Source organism: Drosophila sulfurigaster, chromosome X, assembly GCF_023558435.1.
Source record: "Drosophila sulfurigaster albostrigata strain 15112-1811.04 chromosome X, ASM2355843v2, whole genome shotgun sequence".
Classification (NCBI taxonomy): Eukaryota; Metazoa; Arthropoda; class Insecta; order Diptera; family Drosophilidae; genus Drosophila; species Drosophila sulfurigaster.
In genome coordinates, this window is record NC_084885.1 from 829,711 (window position 1) to 848,717 (window position 19,007).

The window sequence follows — 19,007 nt, forward strand, 5'->3', positions numbered from 1 at the left end:
AGTAATAAGAAAAACAAAAAGTATGTATGCACATCTAGTTATACAGACACTACACATGCCTACGTACATATAAACAAGAATGTATGCACGTATATATGTACGTATGTGCGCGTGTGTGTGTGTAAACCTTTGTATAAAAAGTAATAAGCCAAAAATGTTATAAGGCCTGTGTTTCCCTCCACCACGTGTATAAACGCACACACTCACAGATACAGACAGACAAACGCTCTCGCTCAGCACACTGAACACTCAGCAGTAGAAATACCGAAAACCAAGCAGGAGAGAAAGTGCGCTCAGTAAAACTGTACAGTGTACGCGTACACTATGAGAGCAGCATGCCGCCCGCCGCCATCATTCGCTCATTTTAGCCCGTTTTTACTCTCTCGCTTCACGCTCTCTCACACACACGGGCGAGAGGGACTCACACGGATTGCACACACTTGCGCAGGCAACGCATACAGAAGTCGCTGGCGCTAGCCAGGCAACCGAACCGTGGCTGTGGCTATGAAGCACAGTACGGCAGAGACGGCTATTCAATTCAATAGCCTTTGCATTCGTTGTTGGTACTCTCTCTGTGTGTGTTTTCAATCAAGCGAGCGGCGCGCGAACCTCATCTTTTCTTTCCGCATTGATATTGTATGCTACCAACAAAAACACATTTACACACTCTTGTGCCCTGCAATAAAGCACAAGCTGCTGCGTTGCGTTTTGCGTTGCGTTGCCTCGTTTGTTTATTTTTTACTAACTAAAAACAAACAGCCAACAACAATAACAACAACAACCGCACAAAACACTTCTACAAAAACGATTCGCGTTGCGTTGTGTTGCGTTACGTTCGCTGTTACGCTGTAATTTGTCGTAAGAATCGGAAACATTAAACAAAAAAAAAAAACGAAAACGAAAAACAGAAAAAATAAAGTTATATCGTGACTCCGTTTTGTTCCTTCGTACATCATCTGTATGTACAATAATCAATAGAACAACGTACATACTACAACATACATATACATGCATACATAGAGAATACAAAAAATTAAAAGGAAAAACGAATGCTAGTTGGAAACTCGCTTGCAACACTTATTTTATCCCCATTGTGGTGTGTGTTTGTGTTTGCGTGTGTGTGAGTGTGTGTGCAGTGCAAGAAGCAGAACAGAGGAACAGAGAAACATTTAACAAAGTTGAACTCTTCAACTACAACTGATTGAATCCCCTTCACCTTCTCCGCCGACACCACCACCCCTTCCAATCCGCTAAAGGAGATCAGAAATCGGCTAAAACCATGGAACACTTTCATCAAATACAGGTAAGCTTAACTGCACATACATACAAACATTCATAGTTACATACATACATACAGAAATATATACAAACATTCACATACATACAGGCAAACATACATATTGAGAAACATACATACATATGTAGGTATGGCGTTTTTGTTTCTTTTGCTTGATTTTAGTTAGTTTTGCATTTTTCCCGCCAACAACAAATAAAATTGGCAAACACACGCACTACTTCCATTTGTTATATACACATCCACACATATAAACATTCAAGCACACATATGCGTATGTATAAAAATACATGTGAGATTGAAACGCATACGCATAGAGTATGGAAATTTTACAATGGCCATGCTGGAATCTTACTGCATACAAACATACATTGTATATTCATGTATGTGTGTGTGTGTGTGTTCTCAGCATATGAGCATTTTGCCAAGAAACTAAATACATGAACATACAACACAAACACACACAAACTTATGTATGTATGCTTTTGCACGTAGTCGAACAGCGACGCCGTAAAGACAATACACACACACACTCATACAAGCAAATTTTGTATTTTGCGTGCGCATCTATGGTCGCCATTTTTTATTTTATTTAGTTGCTGCTGCGATGTTTACATACGCATGCTGTTAATTTAGAACACAGCCAGAATTGCATACAGCGAACGTATGTATGCATATGTACATATGTATGTATGTTTTCATACCTTCAATTGTGTGTATATTTAACAATATAAAATTGGAAATGACATGTGCCTTGATATTTGCAAATGCTACACAAACAACGCTAGGCTATGTGTGTATGTGTACATCCACATGCATATGGCACGTACATACATTCATACATACACATATATGTATGTAACTACTTATGTACATTCATACATATCTATGAAAAGTTGACGAGGCTTGCGTAATCTGAAATTGCATGTATATACTTGTATTCATACGTACATACATATGTTTGTATGTATGCATATAAAGACATGTACATACATATGTACGTCTGCCCCATGCGAATTCTCTTTGTGTGGTTGTGTGTGTGTGTGTGTCTCGCTATAAGCAGACAACTACTACTATGTGTGTGCGATTGTGTGTAAACTCGAAATGCTTTGTCAGTTCTCACTCGCTCTCTCTTCTCTCTTGCTCTTTCCCGCTGTACAACCATTTTGTTTTTAGTTATGCATGTACATAGTATTTCTACAAGTGTACGCAGCACGTACATACAAGCAGATATATTTACATCATAATTGACCATTTCATTTTATTTTGGGGATATTCTACATGTGTATATGGCCTGTACATACATTTGTACATACAAACATACATACATATGTTTGACCAGTGTTGCCTTTGTATTTTATTGTACATTAATAGCTTAGCCACCCCTGGCATAAAGAGCATAAAAGAGAAGAGTCGATAAACTGGTTCACGAACACGAACCGCGTCTGGTGTGAACCTGCTCTTTTCTTTTTCTATATAAACGTGACTTTTATTGAAAAAAGAAACCGAACCCCATCCCCAGCAGTTCCAGTTGTTGCTGTGCGTTTCAATGAAAAATCGAAATCGGCAAACAGCTGACGACGATGCCTCGCGCTCTAACAAAACAATGCATTGTTTTTGTTTATACTTTATTATTGCACACATACATACATACACTCTGATAGCTTTATGCACATGCTCGCATGTTTGTTTGTGCATATGTACATAAATATGCGTAACAACTTGTTTACATACTGTGAACGCAAGAATTGCTAATAAGAAACGCAGCGTGGTTGGTTGGTGTATTGATAAATCTGAATGGAACCACTGAGAAATGAAACATGTTCCATTCGCGAATTTTTTGTTGTTACTCCAACCATTTTTTTTTTTTCATTCGCGTATTCACCGAATACTTTCCATATGCACGCTACGTACGTGTGTGTGTGTGTGTGTGTGTATGTGTGAGGCAAGTGAGCGTGACGCACACAAACAAATACAGCAGGCGAGAGTTGATCGTTTTTGGCGCCAAACGCCAATGTTGCTGATTTTGTATGATCTTTTTGCCTCTCTTCTCTCTTTATTTTTTCGTGCACGTTACGTAGACAATTCTTAATTCCGATTACTTTCGTTGATTAATTAGGCACGCCAATATATAAATGCACTTGTATTTGGTTGTCTTGCTAGGTCAGTTTTGTTCCTGAGTTTTTTTTTTTTTTGGGTTGATCACCTTTTTTCTATAACGATAATCGAGAGAGATATCGTCAGATCATTATTAGAGATCGTAGTTGTCTTTCAATTGTGTATTATAAATACCCATTCAAATGATGAGCGAGCCTTCTTTATTCGACATTTAAAGCGAAGTGGAAATATGCGTTAGTCAGGATAGCTTTTTTGGGTAGTCGATGTTGTCGATCATAATGCTGATCATGTGTTATTTAAAATAGATTTTTGCATGCCCAACACATGATATATCTGATTCAGTGTGATGCCAACGCGGAGAATCCATTCCTTTTCATCTCTCCCTATCTCTTTCTCTCTCTCTCTCTCTCTCTCTCTCTCTCTATCTAACGCTCTTGTTTTGGCCTCACACTGGATCACTTACCTACGTATGTATGTATAAATATATACATCTACATCTACATAAACATAAACATATATATACAAACACAATCATAACAACAACAACAAACCCCAACAACAAACTATTGATCAGCAAACAATTCAACACTATCAGCAGCAACTGGCTGCGCAGCAACAACAACAAGCGGCTGCAGTACAACAGCAACAGTTGCAACAGCATCAAGTAGTTGTCCAGCAGAATCAACAGCAGGCGCATCAAAATAGCTCCAACACCACCGCCGGCGTTGGCCAACAGCTATTCACATACAAAATGGCCAGCAGTTTCCCCAATCCAGCCACGACAATGGCCCAAGTTGTTGCCACCTCGAATGCGGCAACCACCGGCTACGATTACCGTCTAAATATGGCACAAGCCGCCGCCGCTGCAGCGGTGCCCGGCTCCCAATGGTGGTATTCGGCTGCCAATCAGGGCCAAGTAGATGCCAACACAGCTGCCCAATTGCAGCAGCAGCAACAACAGCAACAGCAGCAGCAACAACAGCAGCAACAACAGCAACAGCAGCAGCAACAACAACAGCAGCAACAGATGCAACAACAGCAACAGCAACAAAATGTCATCAACTCAGCCGTAAGTTTTGCTCGCTTTTCTTACTTAGTTGGGACAACTTTTTAATGCAAGTCCTATTCATCCATTTGTGTTTTGCAGAGCCCAATGGTCAGAGGAAAAGCTGATGCGAAACCCAGAGGTCGAATGACCGCCTACGCATATTTTGTACAAACTTGCAGAGAGGAGCACAAAAAGAAGCATCCCGATGAGACGGTGATATTCGCCGAATTCTCGCGAAAATGCGCTGAACGATGGAAGGTAAGTGATGCAATCGATATTAACAGTTAATGGACTTCTCTTTTAAAACGCTTTTAATTTGTTTTGCCAGACAATGGTTGACAAGGAGAAGAAACGCTTCCACGAAATGGCTGAAAAAGACAAGCAGCGATACGAACAGGAAATGCAAAACTATGTGCCGCCCAAGGGTGCGGTTGTGGGTCGCGGGAAGAAAAGAAAACAAATCAAGGACCCCAATGCGCCTAAACGTTCATTGTGAGTTCGTAGCAAAATCTCTACTAACATTAACATTTTTCAATTATGATTTCTCCATCCCCATCCCCACCCCCTTCCCTTTCCCTTTCCCTATATATGTATATTTGCATTTATCATCATCATCCAAGCTCCCATGCATAATGTATTAATTTCCATTTGCATTTTATCTTTTATTAGGTCTGCGTTCTTCTGGTTCTGCAATGATGAAAGAAATAAGGTTAAGGCTCTTAATCCCGAATTCGGCGTTGGCGATATTGCCAAAGAGCTGGGCCGCAAATGGTCGGACGTCGATCCAGAGGTCAAGCAAAAGTACGAGTCGATGGCAGAGCGTGACAAGGCACGATATGAACGGGTAAGAAAAGAATGAGACATCCACAACTATTGAATGAGTGTTGTATTAATATTTGGGGAATATTTTAGGAAATGACCGAGTACAAGACAAGCGGGAAAATTGCCATGTCAGCACCCTCGATGCAAGCGTCGCTGCAGGCGCAAGCACAAGCAGTGCAGAAAGCGGCGTTATTAGCAGCTGCTGCCCAACAACAGCACCAGCAGCTGGATGAGCAGCATGATGACGATGATGGTGACGGTGATGATGACGAGAATCAATAAGTTTAGCAGTAAAATACTCTTCACTATTTATAACCTATCGTTGGTCATCACGAACACAAGAAGGAATCATAATTGTTGGTTGATCTATTATCAGGTTAACTAATGTGTGTTGGATATATAGATAGATATATGTATATGTATATGTATATATATATGTGTGTGTGTATGCATGTATATATATGTATATATGTATGTATATTGATATATACACGCGCGTATATATATTTATAGATATATATATATATATGAAATTAATTATATTAATTTTTTTTTTTAATAATAAGTAATCAAATTTCCATGAATTACTGAAGGAGAAAATCACAAAGAAACCTTTTATAAGTTTTATTTTAAGAATACTATAATAGTAATAAGTATATGGTTAGATTAAAATGACATTCATCTGTCGGCAAATCTTATTTTTGTGCTTCAATCATAAGTTTCTCCTAAAACACTAAGAAAACGAATTATTTTATAAAACAAAACAAACAAAAAAAGCAAAGAACGTAAAAAAGATCGAGATGAAAGTTGAAAGAGATCGATCCTCACATCGTCATGTCATTCTCAGCAAAAGCAACAACAAATAAGAAGATGAAGAAGAAGAACATCAACAATGCTACCACACTTAACCTACGAAAAACATATGTGTATATATGCATACATACATATTACGTATATTGGTACATATTTCCCATTTATTAAAGTTAGATGATTCACCAATAATGAAAAGAAAACCTAAATAACGATGCGTTTACTCATTTGAGTTGCAAAAAAAAAAAAAAAACACTACTCAATTGAAGCGTGATAATTTCAAATACTTAACTCAGTGGCGGGTGATATCTCTCTACATAATTATGTATATATATAAATACATGCATACACACACACAAACACACAGACGTACATAAAACTATACAGTAACATATATATATATATACATAATTGAATATGTATTTATCATATTATTTCAGAATACACAAAAGTAATACTAAATTATCTCAATCGATATACTGTCAGCATTTAAACATGAATAACAAAAACATCTTTTAATCAATATCGTGAAAGTAAATTAAATATACAATTTATATATACTATATTCTCATCTGATCCCCATCAACATAATAATTGCATTCCCTGAGCCTGGGGAAGTTCCCATTCGAATTGGATTTTTTTTTGTATTATAATTTTTTTTTTTTTTTTTGTGGTAGGAATTTCCTAAAATAAATTAAATAGCTTTTGGCGTTTAATTTATGTAGTTTTCTCTGTGTAAATACATAAAACCAAAATTGGATGTTAGATCGATGCGATAATTCGCTCGGGTAGCCGGAAGAAGGGACGGAACCTATTAGATTACAGATTCCCCAGATGTATTATGAATATGATGACAATGTATGTTTAGGCTGTTAAAAGATATTCGAGTACGCACTATTATAAAGAAGAAGAAGCATGGAAAAACAAAAGAAAAAAGAAATAGAACATGAAAAACAATAACGAGACGGACATTGACGCACGCCTGTTGTGGTCTTGGCCATGTACATATAACACATATATTGAAGTATTATTAAAATCGTAAACTAATAATAAGAGCTGATTCGAAGCGATCCTTCAGTAACGCCGCGATATTGTACACTGTACACTAGCAAAGTATTTGCCGGTGCTTGAGAGGATTGGATTGGATTGGATTGGTGATATCCTTGATCCTTTTGTGCAGACGGCCAGTTAACTCAGTGACAACCACACACTCAACACACAACATATGTACACTCACATATATGTATGTATATATATGTATATACGATATAGAGTAAATCATGCTTTTTTGATATTGATTATACGCGAATGACAAAAGCTCTTGATGATGCAGGCTTACTTTGATATGTATATATGTATATACGCATATACATATATGTATGTATGTATCAAGCGAGATCTGGAATAATATAAATATAAAACGAGAGACTTCCTAATACCATATAAACTAGCGGGTACATATTAGATAAAATATGGCGTGACACACATACGATAGAGAAAGTTACATAGCGACAGGGTGAGATGGAGAGAGACAGAGTGCAAGAGAGAAAGAGACGGGGTGAATAACATCGTATGCAAATTGATTATCGCCATTATAAAGGTCGATGCTTTATTAACATATACCGCACACCTGATCGATCGATCGATGGTCACGTTATATACCTCAAATGTATGTACAGATATTATTTTCATAATACTTTTTTTGAATCATTTTTTGTTTTGCCAGAGAACAACTCGCCACCGAGATGATATTCATAGACGTGTAGATTATAACATACATATATTTTTAGTTCTCGATAACAGTATATCCTTAAATCCATTTACTATGAATACACAAACAAAGCAAAACGAAACAAAAAAGAAACTCCAGTTCCCTGTGCTTGTTATAAGAAAAGTAAACTAATACAAATAAACTTTTAGAAAAGTGATAATTTGTTTTTAGTGTGTATTCGCAACGTTACGAGTAAGTTCTGAAAGTGGCATTATCTCACGCATACAAACAAAACAATATATACGTTTTTTTTTAAGCTTTCCCAAAAACCTTCCCCTCCCTACCTGCCCCCCTTCTATAATAACCGTAATATTTGACACGAAAATGAAAAATGAAAAAAACCAAACAAAAAAAGATCAAAAACAATGAGAAAACATAAGAAAAACTACTTTTTACTTGGATTACATATTGTGTATATATAAGTTTGAAGAATATTAGCAATACTATGGTAGCTACTAAGGTAATTTTTTTTTAATTTTATTTTTTTTCTATGAATTTACACAATCCTGTAAAAATAGTTGAAAATAAAAATAATTTAGCTAGATGTACGCTTATGAAGGCAAATTTCCTCAAATTTGATTATAATTGTTTTGCGTCCATTTCAGAAAGTATTATTTTTCATTTTCTTTGAGTTCTTTCTTCATATAAGCGAGATGCCGTTGTCATCTTTTTACATTGCCTGTTTTGAGTCCTTAACTTAAACATATAACAGGCGCAGGGATTGGTCAAGAACAACGTTTGCACCAAAATAATTGGATTAACAAAAGAAAAAAAATTGTTATTGGTAAAATGAAATATTATTATAATAAAAGTACACTATATATCGGTCAACGATTGATACAAAAAACCAAAATGCGACGGTGCATTATAAACCAGTTTTACTGAATAGAGAAAGAAAACTAGACATTTCTCATTGATTAATCGCATCATCCTCATTGAAAGTGACAAACCACAACAACTATAAGATATAATACACGCATATATCATCATCATCAAAACGATTACGAGGACAATCACTTATCAGGGACTTCTTTGATTATCGCATAATCCATTACAATTACTTGTATTATAGATGTCTTATTAAGAGCCTTTAGACCTAACATTGAATTTCTTGTTCGTCCATCTAGATAATATTCTGTGGCCTCATTCACTAACTAACTGAAAATGCTAAGAAGTCTTCTCAGCGATTTCCTTTTACAATGTAATTTTTACTATTTATTTTCTAATTTTAATTGAACGGTAAATTCTCAAAAGCCTTCTCTACGACTTTTAGAATTAAATTGCTGTTTTCTTTGCTTTGCTGCATTTAACTATTAATACATTTTGGACTAAGACTCGTCGTAAGTATGCGTTTTTTTTTTCAATACAGAAGAATTTTGTTAATAACTTTTATTTTTTATATCCTTCGCAATTAAATTGGAAATCCTAAATACAGTACCAAAATTCGAGATTAGCTTTACGTTTGTTCTTTAATTTTTGTCGAATTGAGGGAGCGGAGGTGGGCAACAAAGTTAATCTGCGTGCAAACATAAGTGATGTCAAAAAAATTATATCTCTTACTCTCATAGTTTCTGAGATCTAGGTGTTATAGCGGACATGGCTCTAACATCTCAGCTGTTTACGCTGATTAAGAATATAAATTCTTTATGGGTTTAGAGGTGCCTCCTTCTACATTTCCTGCCGGCACAAAGTAGATAGAATTGTTGTTATTCTATCCATAGGGTTCGATATTCTCTGCGTAGTGTAAAGATATGGTCATGCGAAAATTTTAAAATTATTCGAGTCATGGTGCGTGCCAATTACAAAAACCGTGTCAAAGTTTTGATATGCCATTGCATTATATGCGACGCTTCCTTTACTAAATGGGAAATGCCCAATTTTTTTTAGTATGCATTAATTTGAGCAAAAAAATTCAATATTTTGTGACCCCTTAATCAAAATGCGAAGCTGCATACGTATATGTAAATATAGCAACTCTTGAGAAATAAGAGCAAGGTAAGGTAAGTTAGGCAGATTAGTTCTCCTCCAATAAAAAACACTAAGTAGCAATAGTTAAATGAGAAGAGTCTCAAGAGCCTATTATTTATAAGAAAATAGTATGCTGGGTTTGCCATATGAAGCACATGACAAAGTAAGTAAACTTACATGACGGCACATAAATGCGATTCAAATGAAAAGCTATAAGACTTGTACTGTTTTCTTTTCTTTTCCTTTATTAAATGTACGGGTTAACAAAATTATTACATGACACAGGTAATTGTAGTTTGAGTTAATTAAAATGTGTGTTCTGTTCATTGCTTATAACTTCGGCGACTTAATTGCAAAATGCTAAACTATTATAAGGGGAAAATTGTTGACTTTTCCGATGTGCGTTTCGCGAGTTTATACGAGTTGGATTATGAATATGAATATAAATGTATGGTTATCGTGTGTTGTATCCTGTTAATAAGATCATTGTTAACCCGTTGTGATGAAAAAAAAATCTAGAGAATGAAAAACGAAATGCATCTAGATGAAATTCGGGAAAGGAAATGCTTACATTTAATTACTATCATTAGAGAAGCGACGATATCGCCAAATTACCAAAAATAAATAAACTATTTTTATTGCTCAAGCAGCGCCAGTCCTCTCGCTCTCTTCACTAATGTTAGAAGACTTCAAAGTTATAATTAATTCTAGAGGGGGAGCCGGCGCTGCTTGAGCTGGTGTTCTTAAATCCACATCAATCAATCGATTAATTCCACAGTGCGCCGCCGCAGATTTCGAGGACCATCTTCTTGCGGAAATATTCCATGTTCTCCTGCGAGAAACTCAGCGGTTGATCCCGTGTAATGTACTCGGCAAACATGCAGCTAAAGACGCCGCAATCGCTGCCATTTGTCTGCTGTGGTACATTCTGAACACTCTCGATCTTGAAGTCACTGGTATCGAAGGGCACCTTGCGTTTATCGAGCGACTCCTCGCGCAGATATGCCTCCAGGGCGTTCAACACCATCTGATTGGGCTTGCCCATTGAATCGTAGTAGCGGATCGTCTTGTTCCGCATGTGAATGATGGCCATGCACCAATGGACACCGCCCACATGCACGGGTACTGGAATTATATCCTTGCTGAACAGATCCACTTTGCGTGTCCAACGCTTTACGGCACTGTGACCGTTCTGCAGCAGACGTGGGATGAAGAACGTGTTCATCGCATAAACGCTGGGCAACTTGCCCTTCTTGATTTCGGAGCGATCGGTGAGTAAATTCATGTAGAAGTTAATAATCTCATCGTTCAGCCAGCAGCTGCCAGTGAGCGTGCTGATGTCGCTGCGAGTGATATTGAGGCTGAACTTGGAGACGAGCAGCTAAGCAGCAAACAGAGAGAGATAGCAATAGGGATAGAGAGAGAGAGAGAGAGATACAAAACATTAGATGAGAACATCAGCCGTTGATATGCAGTATCATTTTAAGCGCGCCCAAAGGTTTTGAAAATCAAATACCATTCGGATGATGGAAAATAGAATATGAAATTACCATTTGGGACGGTCCATAGACGAGTTCATTGTAACGCTGCTGATGTTCATCAGTGAATGGTATAATTTTAGGTTCCTCCTCCTCAGCCGATGGAAACTTCTCCAACACAAATATAGTTTTGCCTATAAAGCGGCGCTTAGACAATGCCTCAAGCACATTCTGCTCATATGCACTACGTTCCTCCGTGGCTTTGTTGGCTCTGCAAAGCGTTGATAATAACGGATAAATAACTAGTTCAAATGGATTGGAATGCAAACGCATACTCACTCCTGAATTAGCTGTTGCTTCTCATTGATAGCCTGCTGATGCTTACGCACCGTTTTCTCGGTAAGGTTCTTCTGAAAGTTATCAGAATAGTAGATGCAACTGCGATGACGTTGCTGCAAAGCCTTGGTTAATGGCCGAGAAATCACAGTCGATGCAAGCGACTGCACTAGCGAGCTGGGTTTGCAAATTGAGATGTTTATATAATGCATTATGAAAGAAAAAAGAAGGGCTTGGGACAACTCACTTATTGACGACAGTTTCGCTCTGTAGTTCACTCTGGGGTTTCGATAACGTCGACTTGTCGCTGTCCTTTTTGGGCATAGTTTTAACGCTCTCAATGCCCGAGTAACTTATCTCTGGTGTTTTCTTTATGCCGCCCAGCGCTGGCATTGGCTGGGGTGCATATTGATGTTTTGTTTTGCTCTCCAGCAGCTTGAAGTACTCGGATCGATCCAGTGTATAAGATGGACGTCGTTCGGCTTTGCTCTTCATTACACCGCGATACCAATCGTCCTCATTGCTATTGATACGCTGCAGACGCGGCGGTGTTGGTGGCTTCTCATTCGCATCGCGCACCAAGCCAGGAGGGCGGCGGGGCAATGTTGGACATACGCTGTCGTGCAGCGTCATATTGTTGATTAGATTAATATACTGATTGTGCTCGTTGCGTTCATCCTCCAAGACCAGAACATTGTCTCTGCTTACGCTCGACTCGTACATATTGCTGGCATGTCCATTCAAACGCGCCTCCGACGATGACAGACTATTGGATGGACTTGAGAAGTGCAGATCGGATGCAAAGCCATTTGTGCCGCAGCGCAATGCATCGGAGTACAGTAGATTTGGTCGAGTGGCCGACGAAGTGCGTCCGAATTCGGAGCGCGGCATTGTGGGCACATCTACAACAAGACGATCGGAGAACGCCTGATAAATGTTGCTCTCGTTGTGCTGCTGCTGCTCCTCCGAGTCCGACAAATCGATTGTTGTTGTCTGCGTGTTGCGAACACGTGCGCGACGTGTTTGTGGCGCGTTGAACATCGAAAGACGTTTTAGGCTTTGGCATGCCAAGCTATTGCTATTATTGTCCTGATCGTTGCGCTGCCTGGATTCCGCCATATGGCTGTAGTCATCAGCTGAAAAATACAAAAACGTGAAAACTTTAATTTTAATTGTAATTCATTTTTATATTACCTAGAGCTAACAAATATTAAACATTGCAAACAAAAGAATTAAGATGAAATTTTTTTTTTTTTAAGATTAAGGATATATGTATGTACTTTTATTTACTTATTTTTAATGAATCTTTGAAGGGTAATATTGAATATACTAATTAAATATAACACTATTTCATAATAATTTTAAGCTAATTAAAAATAAGACAAATTAATAAAAGGAAAATAAATCTAATTTGAGATTATAATCTTTAACAGACGCAGGAGGACTACAATATAGAGTAAAATTTAATACTCACCGTCATTCGGCATGAATTTGGGAAATGTATTATCGACTCGACGATATTTAATCAAACGTTCTGCGGAATCCTCGTTGCTCGAAAGTTGATAGCTAGAAGCGAAAAACAAGAGCGTTAAAATACAAATAAATTAAGCACATCCATCAATGAGATTGGATTGGATGGGATTCGATTTTAATACTATGTTTATTACCTGCGCTTGCGTTTATGTTCAACGTCATTTCCAACCGTTTGATTAGATTGTTGATCCTTGGGTTGTTGGCTTCGTCCGCCCAGCTGTAACCATTGACGAATCTTGTTAAACAGATCAAAGCCCATCGGATCGTGATTTGAGGTGAGTGTTTCTGTTGTTACACTATCAATTTTGGTTGACAATTCTTGGATTCTTTGATCAAATTCGTGTTTCAATTGTGCCGCTATTGAAAACTCATCGATCTCTTCGCTTAACAAATAATCGCGCACATCGCTCAATTTACGCAGCAACAGCAGAATGGCCCAATGATTATCCACCTGACGATGGTCCTCGATGGTATCCAAAATGAAGTCCAAGGCACGTTGTACGACTTCCAGACGCCGGTCAGTTGTTTCTATTGTTGATGGCCCTGTTCGAGTTGCTGCTGTTGTTAAATGAATTGCGTTGTTGTTACTGCTGCTGCACTGCTGGTCGAATTCAGTCTTCAGTTGTGACGACGAGAATCCCTTTTGATTAGTGTTGTATTTGAGGAACTGCTGGAAGTTTTTGTTGTCGGTGGTCGTTGTTGGATAAATTGGATAAGGGCAGTTGTCCTTTGTCACATAATTTAAAACAGTATCTCCGTCGCAGTTGAATGTCAAGCCATCTTTAGTACCGTTCACTAGTATGACACTATGCTGCTGTTGCTGTGGGTTCCAGTTGGCTCCGGTGGCCGCTACAGTTACTCGACAGGGCAGTATATTGACAGCTAATGTGTGCACACTGGTTAACAGTGTGCTCTAAACAAGCCCTAAACAAACTGCAATAGAAACAATCAATTGAAACTGAACATGGCCGCCATTTGATGTTTTTTGTTTTCCTGCTTGTTCTTTTAATCGTCTGTTTGACGATGTCGCGCGCCGCTTTTTTGCTAACACAACACTAAGGCACAACAACGAAATCGAGAACGCCGAAATTTGTAGTGAAAAGCGAACAAACTGCGTAAGTCAATGTTGTCGCAAACAAGCTGATACTATTTGCAATTGCCACGCACTCTTTATGTGTATTTTGTATTGTAATTTCCAATCAATGTACATGAACCAACTAATTTAATGCCGGCTGACGACGCTGTTCTCACACACAACTACACGTTGCTTATACATATTAATGAGCGCGTGCAATGTGTATTCGATGAGTATTATTGTTGCATTTGTGAGGCGCACACACTTACCGGTGAGAATATCACAAAGTGAAGAGAATATTATAAATTGTGAAATTTTGCAACAAAACTCGCTCGCCAAGACTTAAGCGTGCAGATGGGAGAAAGAACTTATCGATGTTTGGGTTATCGCACCTTTGCATAGACGATGAAAGTGCACAAAGGTTTGAGCACAATAATACAAAATGGTTGACACTTTCTTTGAATTACTAGTCAGTTGATATTGATGTATTAATTAATGTAGTGAATATTAAGTACATTGAAAAAAGCTGCAATCACTTTCATATCACTCTATTTCTATAAATATTCGATATATTAGCTTGAAAAGATGTATGTACAGCGTTTTGCAACACTGAAGCGCAAGTACTGTTACCGATAATAATTTCATAGCATCAAAAACGGTGTGTCCATATAAAATACAAAAATATCGAAAGTGTTGCCCTAGCAATTTTAGGTGATGAAAAATCGTTGTAAAATCAAAATGTACTTTATAATAATAATAAAAAAATACGATTAGAGGTATATAATTTTTTGTGTTTGATAATAAATAATAATCACGCATAATCATAATCACGCAAAAATAATCATAATATCGACATAAAACGTGACACATTGCGAGCAAAAGAAATTGTCCGTCAAATGAAGTTTACGCAGGCGTGAATGTATTTATTAATTTAAAAATCCTGATGACTAGATTTTACATAATCGTCAATTAATCCTTGCTCTGGCAACAAAAAGATAGAAAGTTCCACAGCAATGTAGTGGCGCCATATAAGGTGCCAGCCAAGCCAACGGTGGCCTGAAACGAATAGTGCACAACGATCCAGTGTGCGAGGGCGCCCCAAATGAGTATCAATAGGCCATTGGTGAAGTGAACGGGCCGACGGATGGCCGTCCAATTGGCGCGCGTCATGCCAAGCTGAAAGACCATTTCCTGCAGAAATGCGGTGACCACCTGGCCAAATCCCAAGAGCACAGCTGAAACGCTTAGCAGGAGTTTGGACGTGGAAAAGCTGATAACTAAATGGACAAATGATGGAGGAAATTTTTGCAAGTGTTGGATGGGAGTTGTGGTTTGTCATGCTTACAAATGAGCGCCAGACACTTGCAGATGCTTCCCAATGTATACCATTGCAGTTTGCGTTTGTAGAGACTTGAACCAAAACGTGGCGTCATCAGCGAAAAGCACATCCAAGGAAAGGCGAGCAGCGAGAACAGAAACGGTATCTCGGCGTTCTTCAGAGCATGATGACTGACTGCCAGACCGGGCAGCACAGTGAGGCACATTACATAGCTGAATATGTCCGCCGAAATGAGCAGCGTGGTGGCATACAGCTGTGGCACGAACAGCGCATGCTGCAGCGGCATCGCAATCTTGTCCAGCAGATTCCACCACAAGTGTGAGGTAACTGCCAGCGACATGCGACGTATGCGATGCTGCAACAACAACAATTTAACTAACTCAATGTGTTTTCGTTTTTTCCTTTTGTGACTTACCAGATTCGCATGGGTCTCGGGCAACGGTGAGGAGCTGCCGGTGCCAGTGCCAGGATTAAGCGGATTTTGCGTGTAGAGACGGCCATTGGAATGTGACTTGTGCAGCATTTGGGATTGCGAGATGCCATAGTTGTCAATGGTGGCGTTGCTTGAACGCATCATGGACACCGTCTCATCCTCCTCGGGTATGATCTCCATGATTTCCACACCATTGGGATTCACATACGTGACATATGCCTCATCTGTGGCCAGCATATAGCTGCTGTGCGTATCGACAACAGCAGCAGCGACAGCGGCAACCGGCGCCGTTGCCGTTGTGCTGGCCAACTCTGACGCCGTGGCAGGATTGCGCCATGACATGGCCACATCGAGGCCATCCAATTGATCGGCCACAAAGCTGGCAACGAGCGCGCCACGCAACGGCAATGCTGCGAAGCTGCTCTCCGCTTTGATCACCGAGATGCGTTTGGTCTTGAAGGCATCCTCACGATGCTTGGTAATGATGAGGCTTAAGGGAATCAGATTGACCAGCAGTGCGGACATCAAGACTATCGACTGTGCGGTGCCATAAAGTGTGCGCAGACTGGTGAAGACAAAGGATAGGAACAACTGGCAAAATGCCTCGCCACACAAATGAATTGTTTTCCGCACATATTTATCCTCACGCGGACGCACTGCCTCCAGTATAACGTGCGTCTTCCACAGATACAAACTGGATCCAATGCCTGAGGGAAAAAGTGAAAGAAAACAATATTTCGCTGTGATTTGCAAAACATTGATGCTCACCCGCAAAGAAGCCATAGAAGATAATGGCCACCGTTTGTGTGGTTGTGGTGACCACAACCCAGGCGGATGAGAACAAGATGCCGCTAATCATGAGTGATATGCAGGCAATCAGTGTGGCCAGCAGAAAGATGCGTCGATATTGCGTCGTCTCGCGAGCCCGTCCACTATACTCTGTGTCCAGATGCTCCATGATGGAGCGACAGATTTCGCCAGTGGCCTGATAAACGATCGCTGGCCAAATGCGCAATACCAGATCTTTGTCGGACTCCACAACGTTTCCGTACAAATATGCCGGAGTCGCTAGGAATGCCTTACAAGAAAAAAAAACAAGAACTCACATAGAGCAACAAAAAGAGAGACCGAGAGATAGAGAGAGAGAGAGATACTTACGTGTATGGCAAAGCCGCAGAGCATGTACTTCTGTTGAATGTGCTTCTTGACCACCCGACGTCGTTGCACGCCGGCTGTGGCACGGGCACCGGCGCGGCGAGGCACCACCGGAGTGCCGGCAGAGGTGTTTACCACCGTTGCCATTGGCATTGTCGTCATTCGTTCTCCTTGGTTTCTCGGTTGCTCTTTTCGTTTCGATAGCCAATTGTGAGGGGATGATCCGAGTCCGAATCGAAATCCGAATCTGTCTCTATATCTGAATCTGAATCCGATTTCCAATCCGTATCCGTTTTGCTTTTTTCGTACTCTCCGGGTTTTGTGTGAGGCGCGTTGTCTGGCCGTTGGCATTCATCATTTACCAAAACCACAAAACCCGTTTAGATAATGGCAAAAGCAAAAAGAACACAAAAAAAACAATCTACTGTGATAATAATCGCGCTTATCACGTTGAAGATATCTCTCCACATACAAACACGCACAGACGGTTGCACCAAGCGCCAATGTCTCCTCCACCACTTGCGTCTACTCCTTCTCCTCCTCCTCCACCTCCTCCATCACTCTGTCTCTGTCTGTCCACCGACATGTCACTGTGCTTGTGTGCTTGTGTGTGTATGCGAGAGTGAGAGATTAACGTCAGATACTCGTACATATGTAAAAATAAAAAAAGTTTGTCTTCTGTGACGTTGTTGGCTTTCCTGCAGTTCTGGCAGTCGACGAGGATTATGTTTATGGCTACTCGCCAGCTGATCACTTATCCCTCAATCTTACTATCTCTCTATCTCTCTATCTCTCTTGCGCTCTCATTTCCTCACAGGAATTTGACTGAACACAGCAACAATATTGTGTAACGGAATTATCTATTTGCATACCGAGCACTAAATGCAGTAGGGTGGCTCGTCAAAGTATCTGGAAATTTTAATTTCATTAAAAAGTTCCAAGCTAAAGAAACTGCGATAAGGTGTGATTTTTCCCAGAAATAATAACTTTATGTTCATGCTTGAGTTAATACTATATATTATGTCATAAAAACGGATTATAAAGAAGTGCGTAATCAGGCAAGAATTTAACCTGAATAATCAGCTGGAAATAACACAAGAAGACGAAAATACATCAACAATGTAACTTAGAGATTAATATATGATGGATACTCATCTGAAACAGCTCTTTGAATATGTGAATTATTCAAAGAATACAACCGCAATGTAGGTTTTTTTTAAATCTTTTTTTCTAATAGTACACAAGTTTCAAGATAAATGCATGCTAATAAATTAATTTCTATAAAAAAGTGTAAAAGTCAAAAATATAAAATTTGTCGCACAATTAAAGTGCATTATAAAGCGAATTTGATTTTAGATTAAAATTCTTGAAGTACATTCTTAATTATAAGTAATTAATAATAATATTTAAGAATATAAATGATGTTGGGATAAGTATGTGGAATAAGATATTTTTATAAATGTACTTGTATTATTATTGAATAAGTTAGGGTTTTAGTTTATCATAAATATTTGCAAAATATGTAAAATAAAGCACAATAGAAACGGAGAAGAGTAAAGTGCCTGATGAAATATTGAAAACATGTAAATGATTCATGCTTGTTTTTTTGGAAGGAAACAAGCATTGGACGTATTATCCGAGAGATATACAATGTTAGTACTAGATAGAACCGAGTACATTGTGTACACTCCCGCCATATGTGTGTCCAATCGGGGCCCAGCCGAAAAGTAGCGTCGCCTCATCGTCGTCGCCGCTTGACCTCCTATCGCACTTGCTTATCTTTACACACTTCCGTTTCACATCCGCGGACAGGCGGTGGCAAAGTGG

The 19,007-nt window shown here is 39.1% G+C and overlaps 3 protein-coding genes across 5 annotated transcripts; 1 reads left to right on the top strand and 2 right to left on the bottom strand.

Annotated features, from left to right (window-relative positions):
- Positions 1-531: 531 nt before the first annotated feature.
- LOC133847633 (high mobility group protein DSP1) lies at positions 532-8,156 on the top strand. 3 transcript variants are annotated; one of them, XM_062282799.1, is made up of 6 exons: positions 532-1,303; positions 3,987-4,481; positions 4,560-4,718; positions 4,789-4,952; positions 5,130-5,304; positions 5,373-8,156. In XM_062282799.1, the coding sequence occupies exons 1-6, from the start codon at positions 1,280-1,282 to the stop codon at positions 5,562-5,564; spliced, it is 1,209 nt and encodes a 402-aa protein (XP_062138783.1). In that variant the 5' UTR covers positions 532-1,279; the 3' UTR covers positions 5,565-8,156. The 3 variants fall into 3 exon arrangements, with proteins under 3 accessions (XP_062138783.1, XP_062138785.1, XP_062138784.1); XM_062282801.1 differs by having other exon boundaries at positions 4,011-4,481; XM_062282800.1 differs by having other exon boundaries at positions 533-1,303; positions 4,008-4,481.
- A 1,902-nt stretch (positions 8,157-10,058) lies between these two features.
- LOC133847641 (uncharacterized) lies at positions 10,059-14,898 on the bottom strand. Its single transcript, XM_062282811.1, has 8 exons — positions 14,884-14,898; positions 13,313-14,091; positions 13,120-13,211; positions 11,893-12,781; positions 11,649-11,822; positions 11,382-11,580; positions 10,447-11,212; positions 10,059-10,371 (listed from the first exon to the last, which is right to left on the bottom strand). The coding sequence occupies exons 1-7, from the start codon at positions 14,896-14,898 to the stop codon at positions 10,598-10,600; spliced, it is 2,763 nt and encodes a 920-aa protein (XP_062138795.1). The 3' UTR covers positions 10,059-10,371; positions 10,447-10,597.
- A 193-nt stretch (positions 14,899-15,091) lies between these two features.
- On the bottom strand, positions 15,092-17,559 carry LOC133847503 (uncharacterized). Its single transcript, XM_062282605.1, has 5 exons — positions 17,184-17,559; positions 16,794-17,103; positions 16,008-16,732; positions 15,599-15,947; positions 15,092-15,530 (listed from the first exon to the last, which is right to left on the bottom strand). The coding sequence occupies exons 1-5, from the start codon at positions 17,529-17,531 to the stop codon at positions 15,223-15,225; spliced, it is 2,040 nt and encodes a 679-aa protein (XP_062138589.1). The 5' UTR covers positions 17,532-17,559; the 3' UTR covers positions 15,092-15,222.
- Between the last annotated feature and the right edge of the window lie 1,448 nt (positions 17,560-19,007).

Bases quoted from the DNA above. Each gene is read 5' to 3' on its own strand.
- LOC133847503 (XM_062282605.1), bottom strand. From the start codon at position 17,531: ATGCCAACGGCCAGACAACGCGCCTCACACAAAACCCGGAGAGTACGA. The intron at 16,733-16,793 runs GTGAGCATCAAT...TTTTTCCCTCAG, and splicing joins CTTCTATGGCTTCTTTGCGG to GCATTGGATCCAGTTTGTAT. The intron at 15,531-15,598 runs GTAAGCATGACA...TTGTCCATTTAG, and splicing joins CAAGTGTCTGGCGCTCATTT to TTATCAGCTTTTCCACGTCC.
- LOC133847641 (XM_062282811.1), bottom strand. The intron at 13,212-13,312 runs GTAATAAACATA...TTTCGCTTCTAG, and splicing joins GAACATAAACGCAAGCGCAG to CTATCAACTTTCGAGCAACG. The intron at 12,782-13,119 runs GTGAGTATTAAA...TGTATTTTTCAG, and splicing joins CAAATTCATGCCGAATGACG to CTGATGACTACAGCCATATG.
- LOC133847633 (XM_062282799.1), top strand. From the start codon at position 1,280: ATGGAACACTTTCATCAAATACAG. The intron at 1,304-3,986 runs GTAAGCTTAACT...ACTATTGATCAG, and splicing joins AACACTTTCATCAAATACAG to CAAACAATTCAACACTATCA. The intron at 5,305-5,372 runs GTAAGAAAAGAA...GGAATATTTTAG, and splicing joins ACAAGGCACGATATGAACGG to GAAATGACCGAGTACAAGAC.